At 40.5% G+C, this 13,749-nt stretch overlaps 1 protein-coding gene across 1 annotated transcript in view; it reads right to left on the minus strand.

Annotated features, from left to right (window-relative positions):
- The window catches only part of tmtc2a (transmembrane O-mannosyltransferase targeting cadherins 2a), a 69,876-nt gene that overhangs the window by 17,263 nt on the left and 38,864 nt on the right, over positions 1-13,749 (minus strand). Inside the window, exons 3-8 of the mRNA XM_012850332.3 lie at positions 8,139-8,973; positions 4,847-4,961; positions 4,142-4,227; positions 3,058-3,242; positions 2,358-2,436; positions 612-733 (exon numbers count right to left, since the gene is read on the minus strand). Of these exons, the coding sequence (XP_012705786.2) occupies positions 612-733; positions 2,358-2,436; positions 3,058-3,242; positions 4,142-4,227; positions 4,847-4,961; positions 8,139-8,973 (1,422 nt within the window). The remainder of the gene's footprint in view (positions 1-611; positions 734-2,357; positions 2,437-3,057; positions 3,243-4,141; positions 4,228-4,846; positions 4,962-8,138; positions 8,974-13,749) is intronic.

Genomic DNA, 13,749 nt, shown 5'->3' on the forward strand with positions numbered 1-13,749 from the left:
ACAAATTTCATTATCCTCAGATTTCACCAAAACGCGGCGCTATGGGACGAAGGTCTGAAACATAACAGCTGCAAGTACGCAACAGTCTGCGCACAGTCTCAGAGGTTCGTCTCGTCTTCACTCGGCACCTAGGGCTGAGGAAGGAAAGGGGTCAAACGTTTTAAGGAGGGTCACAAAGGGCGCATGGTTCAATTTCCCAATCTTACAGCAAACTCAGCTGTGAACGCATCTGTCGTCACATTTGCTTTTGCTGCGGCGGAACGTCTAAGAGGTTTGACCCGGAGGAAACAAGTTCTTTATCTGCACAAAAGAACATTTCCACTGCCGGTTTGGTTATCTTGTGTGGCTCGGGTTATCTCTCAACACACATGGTTGTAAAATAACACCTGAAACAGATTCAGCCAAACATAAATAGTTCTTATCTAGACTCGCGCAAACTGCCGAAGAAATTCAAACATGTAATTATAGTGTTCTTACACATCGGTTTGTTAAAACACTAGATCCCTTTTCAGTGTCTAAAATCGACCAAAGTCTAGTTAACCACTGAAACAATCCCGGTGTTTAGTTCGCCTGCATGGAAGGTGCATGTTTGTGTCGGCAAAGGGACATACCGTGATTGACAGGAGTTTGCCGTAGGTGAGGTGGGCGGGGATATGGTCCGGCTTGGCTTTGAGGGACTCTCTGTACCAGTAACCAGCCTCTTCCAGCCTGTTCAGCCTCATGTAGGCCTCTCCTGAAACAAAACACACACCAGGGCCTGTGAACGGCTTTTTAAAGATAATATTGACATCAATACCAGTTACAGAGAATTGAGTGAAAATTGAAAAAAATCAACCCTGAAAAAAAAAAATCTAAAGTTATTTTGAAAAGATGGTGGGGACACTTTTTCAACCCTATATGTAACTGCTGAGTACCAAAAAGGTATACTATTTGTTGCCTGTTTAAGATGAGGGATTTTGGAGGCTGGATAATATGTTGCTTAGAAAAGAAAGAGACCTTTGGGGCCAAGAGTGGTTTAAAAGCTAAAGAATGTCAGGTTACTTAAAAGCAAAGTGAGAAGTTTGCTTAGGGTTAAACAGATCACATCAAATACAAGTTATTTACTATAGTACAAAAATAAATGTAGTAGTACCATAATAAATTAAATAGAACATTCTTAAACTAGTATAGTATGGATGTCCTAGTCTGATCCCAGGTACCGCCTCGAGTTCCTGATGAAGTATGTTTAAATGATCAGTATCCTTGGCCCTGACAAAACTCTGCATTTTTTTCATGAATCTAACTACAGCAACAACAAGAGATGAGTTTATTTTTTACAAACAAATGATCCAGCCTAGTGAGCTGTAGGTTAGGGTTGTATTGTAGCTTCTTTATTTAAGTTAAACGTGCAGCATATTTATGCCGACTGGCGTCAAGACGCAATTATACTGTCAAGAAAAATGCTGAATAGAGACTTAAGTGACTGGAGCTTTGCTAATAAATGAGATAAAGCTTCACAAAGACAGCACTAATTTAGACCAAACAGCCTAATATGGACAGAACCTGTTATATTATTACTATGTACGGAACTGGTTGTTTGTGCCGGAGCAAGAAATCCAGATTGACAACACTTATAGTTAGATATTCATTGGCTAAAGATGTACTGAGCTTCTTTTTCTTTCTAAATATTGTTACCATAAAGCTACACTATTTAAAAACTATGGTTCTTGAATTTATACCATTAGCATTTTGGTAAAGGAATCCAAAGAATCAGTTGTAGGCGAGCCAGTTAAACGACATCAGTTTTGAAAAAAAGTCCCCGTTAGCCATCATCGTACCAATACAAACAGTGTAGCTCCCCAAACCCTTCGAACCACCTGACAAAACAGACGTCTTAATTGTAATCTACTCCGTCCCAGGAATTCATGCTGACATTCCCTTGAAATCCCAGCTATGTCATCAGGAGGAGGTTTGAGTAATGCGATTATTGTCAGAATAACAAAGCAGGGGAAGTGAGGTTCGACACAGATCATCTTGAATCCTGTTCTGAAGGACACAAAGTGTGTTTGCACACGCTGGCGGAGTAATCCAACAGGCGGCTCAGGTTCTTTAATTGGCAGTAACTCAAGTCCATTTGTTTTACTTAATTAAAACCACAGATGAACAAGAGGACTTCCGTCTTAAATGGAAACAAAGATGTGAAACTCATCGAAGCGCTGGCAGCACTACTCTCAGGGTTACACTGCATCACCCGAATCAGAGTGACTTATCATTAAAAAGCAGAAATCTCCATCGTAGTTCATTTGCAATTTCACCTCTTAATCTACTGGACTTCAAACAGAGACTCAGCTTTTAAAAATGATCCAACTGTAACTCACCCATCATGTTGAAAAGGCTGTGTGGCGCAAACTGTTTTGGCATTTTCTGCACTGCTTCTTTATAAACAGACAGAGCCTCCTGCAGCACAAGAAAAAAAAAAGGGTCATTTAAAAAACAGGGGTTAAAATTTGCACAATACAGACCATGATATTGAAAAATTGACCGTAGTTGCAGCTAAACTTCTAGTCTTACATTTAATCACAAATACGGTGTTTCGAGAAAGAATCCATATTTTTTTTAACTTTGCACATTGTGTCAAATCAAAACCATGAACTACAATGTACATATTTTATTGGGATTTTATGTTTTGATAACGTCAACACAAGACAAAATAAGACACAAAAAGCATCAAACATAATCAACAGGTGTGGCGTGAATTTTTATTGCACCCCTATAAATTTGTACTTTTTAAAGCAACCATTCGCAGCAATTCCAGCTGCAAGTATTTTGGGTACTTCTCCGCCAGTTTTACACATCTAGAGACTGAAATGTTCACATCTTTTTATTGTTTATTTTTTTTGGAAAATAGGACAGGGAGCATTTGCAAACCATTTTTTAAGTCTTGCCACAGGTTCTCAATTGGATTTAGGTCTGGACTATGACTGGGCCATTCGAACACATGAATATGCCTGGATTTAAACCATCCCTTTGTTCTCTTTGTTTGCTCGTTACAATGTCCAACAATTTGACAGACTTAACCTCCTGCTGGCCGTGCTCATGAAGCAGCTTCCCCAGGTTGTACAGGCAGCTGGTGACGGAGCTCTTATGGGCATGAGGGTCCTTCAGCTTTTCATCCGGAATGTCGGCACAAGTGAGGAAGGTGCGTTTGGCCTCCTCCAAGTTGCCCTTGTTCATGAGGATTATTCCTGTGTTCAAGTAAGCCGCTGTGAGTAAATGTCAAGAAAAAAGACGGGTCAGGTTAATAGAACAGCCACAAAATGTAAACGGGAAATGAATTCCTAAACTTTCAGGACAAGGAACTTATGAGTTACTAAGTTTTGGTGAAAACTTTCACCTAAAGAAAAACTCAAACTACATTGCAGCATTCCTAAGGAGAAAACACAATTGGACTGAAATAAAAGGATCTAAAAGTATAGAATGTAAGTAAAGTTTATTCAGAGAGCACCTTTCACAGAGAAAAAGTCACAAAACATTATACAACATAAATCACATTTAAGTTATAAATAGTACGGAAAGCTACGATAAAATTATGACATAAAAGCCAGATTGAATAAAATTGTTTTCAACTGTTTTTTAAACAATGTCCAGAGTCAATGATCAAAGTATGAGGGGAAAACCTGTATAAGCAATAATATGATCCAAGGGAGGAAAGCGAGGGGTCCAAAAAGCAGATTAAGTAAATATATAAAAAGTCGTAAAAAAGAACTGCATTCACCTGGAAGAGATACGGCTCAGAAGGAATAAAAGGTCATTTATCACACTGAAAATGCAGAAGGGAAATTTCTCCTTTTATATAAAGTTGCCCTTGGTAGAGCAAAAGACAAACGATCATCTCACAGGGGAGCAGTCGGGCGTGATATTAAATGTTATCATTTTTCTGTCAGGCTGAATGAGGGCTTTTAAATCACGATGTAGTCACAAAGCATCTAATTCAGCAATAAAACTGGAGCCCTGAGGAAGTCCAAAAACGGGACTATCGGCATGCATGTCATTAACCGAGACAAACCCAAACCAAAGGGGAGGGAGGGAATTTATCACTAATAGCATTTTCTTGTATGTTTTTACAGTATTACGGCGGGCAACAAAATGAGACTCTGCTTACATGCCAAAGTCGGCCGACTCCCGATGGCGAGCCTGTAATAATGCAGCGCCTCAGAGAAACGTTCATTCTCCTGCAGCAGCAAGCCCCTGATGGAAAGGAGAAAAGTGGAAACACCTTAAATCACCGCGAAACGCCTTTCACGGGTTCTTTCACATTTAATTGGCAGCTCTTTAAAAAAAGATGACACGGTGAAATTTTCGGAAGCATAAACTGCAGCGGTCAAATCTATCACGCTCAAACAGCTCCTCTGTCTTAAAGAATGACATGTCCCGTTTGCTTTTCCCGTCTCTCTTTGTTGAATTGCTTGCTTACTGATGCCTACGTCTTCAGAGGAGACGTGGGGGAGCAAACATGCATCCAATGAGGGGGTTTGGCAACTTTGACACCTGCCGGATTAGAAATCGTCCTGTTTGCCCACAGCTTCTGCAAACATGACCGATCAAATCAGGAGCAAAAGCTACAAAGAGCGTCACAGGGATGCAAACCTTTATTTTTCTATCTGTCACACTCTTGCTTTGTGTCTCAGCAGCTTTATTCCTGCTGCACTGGGTCTATTTCGGGTTGCAGTCTGTAAGTTTCTTTTCTGTCTTTCTTCAGTTCTCGGTCTGGCGCTGCTACTTCCTCGTACGATACGCGTGAGGAATCAAGATTGCGTTTGTGTCGTGGCTCTGCTAAGAGTGGAGGTGTGACAGGTATGGCACTCACAGGTTGTACAGCATGTCAGCCATGTTCCCTCGGTAGTGGAGAGCATTTCGGTATGCCTTCTCCGCCTCCGCCATCTTGCCCTGGTTCTTCAGCACATTACCGAGGTTTCCCCAGGCTACGAGAGACACGTGTCAATCAACAGTCACAAAATGAAAAAAAAAAAAAAAACACACTCCTGGTCTTCACCTAAACATTTTTCAACGGGGCTTTCCTTGGGCTTGAACTCATTTGCACGGTTTGAACAGACTATGCACAACTATTAACAGATTTATGCAATAGATCAATAAAAAGTAGCACATGATGTGAAACGAAAAAAAGGGATGCATGGTTGTCACATTTTTTCATTGCTAAAGATTATGTGTGGCCCTTTAAACTGATTTCCATAAAATAAAATGATGTGCAACAAATTGCCTTAAAGGGACCACGATTAGTTGAACATATTGCCCTAAATATGTTGGAATTTTCCTGTTAACTTAAAAATTGTTGTTGGTGATAGGTAAAAACTCATATTTACTTTTACAACTTTATATTTTTCACCCATGTAAGTCGCCATTTTTTCACCTGTGCAATGCATGCTGGGTTAATGATGCGGCTAGGTCCTACTGGACTGGAACCAACAGAACAGGGGCGTAGCTATGGGTGGACCCACCCACTTTGTGTCAGGGCCCAGCCAATGTGGTAGCTTTCCTTTGGATTTTCTTTCCTTAGGGGTGTCACTTAAAGTCATCATAAAAATCATCACCGTCAGCATGTAAAGGTGATGTTGGAAAATGTTCATTATGTGTGCCAAACGGGACATTCCTCTTAGGGCGAACAGAAAAACAGAAAAGCACCGGTCTCTTTTTATGGGGTAGGAGCGCTGTGGGGCCGCTGCGTCACCTTGCGCTTGAATTCAGGTGCACATACTCAATTTAGTCACACGGTAATGTCAGTGCGTACCTTTAAGGGACATTTTTAGGGTCTTGTAACATTGGCAGCTTCAGCACAGAAACACTGTGCCTATAATTATAGAATGTGGGGTTATGATAGATAAATTAAATTGGTATTTCCAGTAGGCTTAAGCCTAATTCTAGTGGGTTAACGGCGAAGCAGTAATCACTGCTACTCTGGGTCTGCTTGGACCCAAGCAGATGTTTCAAACATGAAACATCTGCTTGCAGAACGACTTCAAACTCAGCCTTCGGCTTTGCACTTGGAGGCGCCCCGCGCAAATACAGGGTAAATAATGTCTGGTCAGGGTGGAAGTTGAGAGGACAAACCTGTCGCTGAGAAAGGTGACGGCAAAGGTTATGAAATGTAACAATCTGCAAGAGCAGGAGCAGATCAGAGGAAAACTCAGCAGCTGGATCGTGCGTTTAGCATGTGGCCAACTGTACTCTTTTTTAACTACTGACTGTAATATTGTGTTTAATAAAAGAAAAGAAAATAGCACAAGTCTTCCATTAATAAAAAAAAAACAAAACGATTTTGTGTGCCCCGGGCGTTTGTATCGATGTAGCGACAGCGGCCGTTATTTAGTGAAGGTGCGTTCAGAAACAGAAATAATGACTTTCACAGGCTGCAGCAGTTTAAATGATCCAGAAGCTACACGGCCAGAAGTGTTTGTGGCTCTAAATCGTCTTACAGGTGATGGTTCCCAATTATTTTTCTCCGTTGTCAATTTAAGGATGTTCACTTGAACCAGGAAGGTCTTTTCTCCTTCCCCTTCAGCGTGTATTTTCTCCATAGGGAACTTAGAAACGTGCAACTTACAAATAAACTAACTTTCAACTATAATTATCTGGCCCACCCATTTTTTATTAGGCATGGCCGAAAAGCAATTTCTGGCTACACCACTGCTACAGAGTTATCCGAGTTGTTTATTTTATTGCTTTTGACTGGTGTAAATTTAGACAATGCCACACTGTGATGCTGTTGGCTGTAATTTCAAAACAATAAAAAAACAACAGAAAAAGTGAGGTGAGTATTCATCGCTTCCCTCATGAAAAAAAAGAAAAGCAGAATGGGACAAAGCCATTGGACAATTCTGCAGGACCCACCTTTGTGTTCTCAACACTCCTCTCCAGAAGACTTTGAATCATTTGGACGTACAGAATTGATGAAGGCTCTGAAAGGAGGGTGTTGCCCTCACAAGCTAAAACCAGCTGCCGTGCCGACTCATTGCTGTTTGGACTGGACAGAGTTAGCACTAAACGACCTACTGTACGTCATTTACCCAGAATGCATTGCAGCGTAAACAACATGGCGACGTTCATGTGACATTTTATTTAAATTTATAAAAACTAAACAGCTTACTGTGATTTTACACCTAAAATAGGTATTTCTCAAATAAAGTCTGTTTCAACTAATCGTGGATCCCTTTAAGAAGTCACCTGATTAATGCAAAAAGGAAAGAGAACGACAGAACTGCAAACCTACCAACACATGATCGTTCAGCAAAGCTGTTACAACGGACATAAATCAAGATCCACTGCTCTCACAGGAGAATTTGTCAGAAGGGTAACTTTGGTTGTGCGTTTCATGAGTCTAGCCTTTAAGGAAGATTAGCAACAGCAAAGACACTGTTGACAGAAAACTATAAGTAGTCCTGTTTGCTGTTTGCTAGAAGCCATTTGGCCGTCAAAGCAAACATGCAGATGAAAATGTTCTGCTCAGAGCCTAAACATTTTACTTTTTAGCTTACATGAAAAACACCATAGTGGAGATGTTACCCTGTAAATCAACCTGAACACACCATCCCCATGGGGGCTTAGACTAAAGCTTGTTCATCTTTTTAGAATGGCCCAATCAAAGTCCAGCTTGATAATTTTTGGTCAAATTTTACATTTAATATTAACAGGCACTTTGCAGCCAATCTGAGCTTAAGCTATTTTGTAAACTGGGGCAACAAGTCCAGCCTTTGCATGTACAGAGCTGATAGGCATGTGATCTGCTACACATGCATCTGTACCTGCACTGTAAGGTGGTTCTTCGAAGTTGTGATTCAATGTGGTCTAATGTATTTCCTGACATTATTTTTAGCTTTCTATTTCTATAATGTCGAATACTGTGTGTTTTTGCCCTAACCCTAACCCTAGTTCCAAATTATGCAACACTTTTTGTTAGTCTGTCTAATAAAGTCCCAATAAAATACAACTAGTGATTATAGTGTTATTTATAGATCATAGTGTTTGTGATAATAATGGTACAAAACACGATAAGATGAAATAAAATGAATACGTTTGCAAGGCACAATTACAAGCTTATTTTAACATTTAATTGCTTCAAAGATGATAACTGAAGACCTTCTCACCTTTTGCAGGGTTTACATGAATCCCAGACTTGTAGAGATTTTCTTCATTGCTCCAGTCTTTGTTCCTTTGAACTGTTTTGAGCCCATTCAGTAGCACAAGTCCGATGCAAAGACACACCATTACAGCCTTGCAGGCTCTAGTCCTCAATCGGACATACAAAGTCCGTGCACCTGTTGCAACTAGTATGCAGTAGCCTATGCTGGGGATGTAGAGTACCCTCTCTGCAATCACAAAACCCACATAGAAGAATAAGTTGGTGGCTGGGATGAAAGGCAATGCCAAGATGCCCAATGAAAACACAACTAAGCTTTCTGTGGGGGGCAGGGATGTCTGTGAGTAACAGTGGTGAGGTACAGCAGACCCATTCAGAGTGGGTTTTGGCAACCCGAGGTCTGTGTTTTGGTTTGTGTCAAAGGCATGGTAACCATTCCCATTAGTGACAGATTTTCCATTTGTTACATGGGCTCTCCCATTGGTCTCCTTCGCTGTGAAAGCGGAACCTCGAAGGCCAAACAAAGCCAGGAGGATAAATCCGCAATAAAAGGCAACAGTGTGAAGGTTCCTCCAGTCGGCCAAGGACCTGACCAAGGGCACGGCGTCCATGGACCAGTCAAAGCTGAGCTTGTCGGGGCAGAGCAGGAGCCAGGCGTTGGCAGCAGGCAAGTACAGGAATGTTAGTGTCCGAGTGAGAAAATGCGGCGAATCGGCCGCTGGGTTGTCTGAGTTGGAGAAGTTTGGAGGCTTGTTTCCCATCCAGTAGAGGCGGGCTGACAGCAAAATCACTCCCCAGCAGGCCAGCGTGCAGAGACTCAGCAATACACTTAGGTTCTTTTTCTTAAAGAGACACAAAGACAGAAGGCAAAACAACCAAATAAATACAATATGAAAACAAATAAATCTTGTTTGTTCACACACACAGATATATATATTTATATATATAGTTTTATATTTATATTATTCAGCAGAGCTCCATTTCTTTTGACCTAACAGATGTTTTGCCAAATTAAGACTCCTTCAACTCATTGCCATAGTAAGAAGAAACAATTGTATAAAACATTCTGAAATGATTTTGTTTGCATCATTCACACTAACCACCTTCACGGAAAATAATGTGTTGCTCTTTATAACAAGAGGTGGAGAAATTACTACTCTATTCACATGGGAATAGCGTCAAACCCAGACTATTGAAAGACACTCAATGGTTGTGCAGTGTAACGATTAGCACTTTGGCGAGGAGCAACGTGGTCAATTGTATAATGGCATTGTCATTTTGATATGGAGAATGTGTGGACACGGTGTAGGGAGAGATTATTATAGGGTTTTAAAATTCCTCCGTGTCACTGTGCATAACAAGGGAAAATCCCACCGTCCTTGAAGCAAAAAGGAGAAAAATGTCAAAACCTCTTAAATAGCCTTTCACATATTAGTAATTCACACCCCTCAACCCAAGATCTGGACTACTTGTGCCTAAAACTGCATGCGGAAGAGGATTTTTGGCAAAGCCTTTCTTTATCGCCTGTCAAATGATTTTAAATTTAACTTGCAAATTAGGTTTGAATTTATTATGCTGCTGTGTAGATTCAGTTTACATCTCAAAAGAGTTTGGTATACACCACAAATTAATTCTAGTTCCGTTTTTCTATTTATAATTTAATTTAGTGAGACCAACTGAAAATTTAGATGTAATTTTCCAATTTATAATTGTAGTATTGATATATATGACATTGTTAAAGGATATTTATGTTTGATTATGAAAATCGCTGTGTCATATTTGCTTAAACTAGATTTAACTTAAAATACAGAACTCATGCAATGCCCAATATTAGAAGTTCAAATCATTCAAGTCTTATATGACAGCTTTGTACTTGAATTATCTAAAAGTGGCGGAGGCTTCTTTATTCAAGTAATACTGTGACTGGAAAGATTCACCCTGACGTGAAATATTGTGACATTTTAACATCCCAAGATCTCATGCTATGATGTCTCATTACACCCAAAGAATTAATCATTACTTAAATTTGTTTGTCAGATGACGGAGGACAAAAAAAAAAAAAAAAAAGATACTATTAAAGTCGAGCAAAAACAATGAAATGTTTTCAAATGAGGCAACCTGGCCATGTAAAAGTAATTCATATTTATGAACCTTCCCTCCATGGGGTCGAAATAAAACATAATATAAAAGTTGGTGATTACAGGCATGCTGTGAACTTCCTACTTTCTTAGCATATTTATTTTATTTCCAAGCACCAGTGTACTGTAAACTCAGTTTGAACCCGTCTTCAGGGAACTGGTGCTCTGTGTACGGAGCAATCAAATGAAGGCTCACATATGCGCAGGTGCTTTTTGTACCTTCTTCTAACACAACCTAGATAGGAGGAATTTCCATTTGTTTGCTCTAGAAATGATATATGTCAGAAAATCTGTCATTTTGTTAGCACTGGCTCAGAAGCAGGGCTATGCCTTAAACACACAGCTCTGACTTGGAAAGCCTTCTTGTAGCTGGTTAACTCCTTCAGGACAGTCTGCTATTTGCGCGGCTTCTCTTCTATGATTTTCACTCCTCTCGTACGCCAATCAATTCTAATCCCACTCATCTTGTTAATTTCTAATTTCTTCTCACGTGAAAGAAGTGTGTGTGTCATCACCACTTCTTTCACCAAACCTTATTCTTATCCTCTCTCAGTCACTTCACCCCGCAGTCATTCACCCTATCATTAATTTCATCCCTCTCTTCTTTTCTCACCTGACGCAATGTCCCAATCCATCATTCACAGGCCTTTTAATTCTGCTAATCCTATTTATCCCACTACCTCCATCCTTTTCACCCAACTCATCCTTTTAAACCTACCTATTCTCTTCTCACCCATCCTCATCGCTCACTCCTAATTCGTCTCACCCCATCCCATTCTTTCCCCTACTGATCATCGTTAAAACCTACCCCTCCTCATCTTACTTATATTTCCCATCCCTCTTAGCCACTTCATCCTCTTCATTGTTTATCCCAGCCCCTTTCATTCTCCTCCTTCCTTCTCACCTGATTCATCGTCCTACTCCATCATCCACAGACCTTCTCACCCCACTCATCGCTTAGAAGACTCATCGTCGTTGTTCCTCATCTCTAAATCTTCTCATCCTACTCATCCTTTCCCTTTGGATTTGCCATCCTAACCTGTCCCTTCTCATGGTATTGATCCTATATCCCTCGTTCTTCCCACCTATCCCTCATGTTGACCCTGTTGCACACAAATCCTCTTTGTCGTAGCTCATTCAAATTCCGTCTCATCTCTTATCGTCCCTCTCATCTGATGATACACCCCTTGTTTTTTTCTCAGCCAGCTCATCCTTCTCACATTTTATACCCACCCCATTCTCATTAATTCCATTTATCCATTTAGTTAACTCTTTTCCTCACTACTCACCCTTCTCATTGATCATTACTACACCCAAAAACTACACTTAATATGCTTGTCTATCCGTCTCATTCATTTTACCCATTCTCATTGGGTGTTATAATTTTTTCCAGTCCACATGCTTGAGCAAGTTTGTATTTGTACAATAGGAGAAAGCATAACAGGTTGGGTCATTTGATCTACTTGGTGCCTGTTCAGTTGTTCCCTCTCTACAGGTTTAATGTGGGAAATCTTGGGCTATGGATGATTGGAGTGCAAGCAACAAGGGGCAGCAGGCTACTTCCGGAAAATCACTTTGATGGTCCAAGGTGATACAAAAGCGATAAGAGAGAATGCCTTGTACGCAAAACGGTGGATGTGGTTATTGATGGATGAGCCCGTATTCTAAGTCAATGGAGGAAACTGACAAAGAAATCCAATTCTGCTTCGTACTGGAAGATAAGCCAATTCCAGCAGGAGAGTCATTTGTGGTATTTAGTCCAATGAGCTTCATCCTGCGCCTCGCTGCCTTGTCAATTTCTAAATTGCTCTTTAATTGACTTGGAATGGATCACCACCCAACAAACTCAGCAAAAACCAAGAGGACTTTTACAGTCAACTTTAATCAAACTTTGTAATTTATTCAGTTTTGATGCGATAGGTCAATAAAGCAAAAAGAGAGATTTGCTGTAACAATTGCAGCCATTAACATTAAGGAGGTATGTAACTTTAAAGTGGGGGATCTATAGATGCTGTGTTATTCTCTTTGGGTTGTATTGTGGCGTGGGTTCTATTTTGATCTTTATTGTTACTAAGCCAATGTCATGTTTTGGCAATCTTCAGCGTTTTCTGACAGATTGTCGTTTTTGCTTAAGCCAGTCTTTAATTCCTTTTTTATTTCTTGCTCTGAGTTCTCATTTTTTATTTCTATATTTATTATATAGTAATAAATATATTTTCTATCTGTATAGTTTTGCATGATGCAATTTTGTGTCTTCTCTTAGCTTAGGTGAGGACATTTTAAAGAAAGCACATTGGCAAAAGGTATTTTTAAAATACCTATGGATTTACTTTCAGAAATTCTGGCAAAGTGGCCCCATACTGGATCTATTAACATCTTCAAGCGTATAAAAAGCTGTACGTCCCGCTAGTTGCTTCATTAATTTTGCCGTATTTTCCAATAAAAGTCTTATTCTCCAAATAATCTTTCTTTTATTTGCTCAAACCGCCTTCCCTTCAATCTCTATAAACCAACAGTGTGGGACTACACTTTCATCTCTGAACTCTGCTATCCATTATTCCCTTTCCCTTTATTGATCCCAGAAGTGTGTGGTCTGCCTGTTGACACTGTACTCTGGGGAAGGTTTAAAACTTGTCAAGAGGAAACAGAACGCTACGGCTGACTTCATGCGCCCGCTATCTAGAAATGGCTGTGGACTGACGCAACTCTGCAGGGAGGCGATCTTTCTGTTTTCTTGTAAAGTGCTCCTGACTCCGTCAAACAAAAGCGCAGGGCTCTTTTGGACTCCTTGCTTACAAAATTATAATGAAGAACAAGTTCTGTGTGCAATAAGAAACCTTGAAGCACAGAGATCAAGTGACTTACACATGCAAAATACCTTCAGTGCTCGCAACATAGTTTCTACACACACACACACACAGAGCTAGCAGCACTCTCATTTGAGGCCGAGCCAGTGATATACTTAGTTATGATGAAAGACACAATGAGGCTTGCAGCAGTCAGATGTTTCCTGGACTGTGCTGACTTGGCAGGAGTTGTCCAAGTCATCAGACAACAGCGTGGCTGCTGCAGAAAATGACGAAGGATGTAGAGCAACCCAAATAGCCTGCAGCTCTCCCAATGAAAGATGGGTCGCTGCTGGCAGAGACTGGCTGATAAGAAAAGGGTCGTGGGTTAAACTGTCGCCCACCAAATATGGCCGATTTTGGAAATTCTGCTGAATTTTAAGATCACAGTCATAGGGAAGCGGATGGAAATGAGCATGGCAATGCAAGCAAAGAAAGTGTGTATAGCAACCACTACTTTATGGCAATAAAGCTTTGACAGTAGGAAAGGGCGTTTATTTACCGTTAAGTAGTGCTACATTTGTAAGGAAATGCATTTGAGTGTTGCGGGTTGAAAAACTTGCCAGATCCTCCCTGCCGACACCATACAGTTTCTAGTGGTGGTGGCGTGAAGGGAGCGTGTGTGTGTGGGGGC

Source organism: Fundulus heteroclitus, chromosome 17 (assembly GCF_011125445.2).
Source record: "Fundulus heteroclitus isolate FHET01 chromosome 17, MU-UCD_Fhet_4.1, whole genome shotgun sequence".
In the NCBI taxonomy this organism is placed as follows: Eukaryota; Metazoa; Chordata; class Actinopteri; order Cyprinodontiformes; family Fundulidae; genus Fundulus; species Fundulus heteroclitus.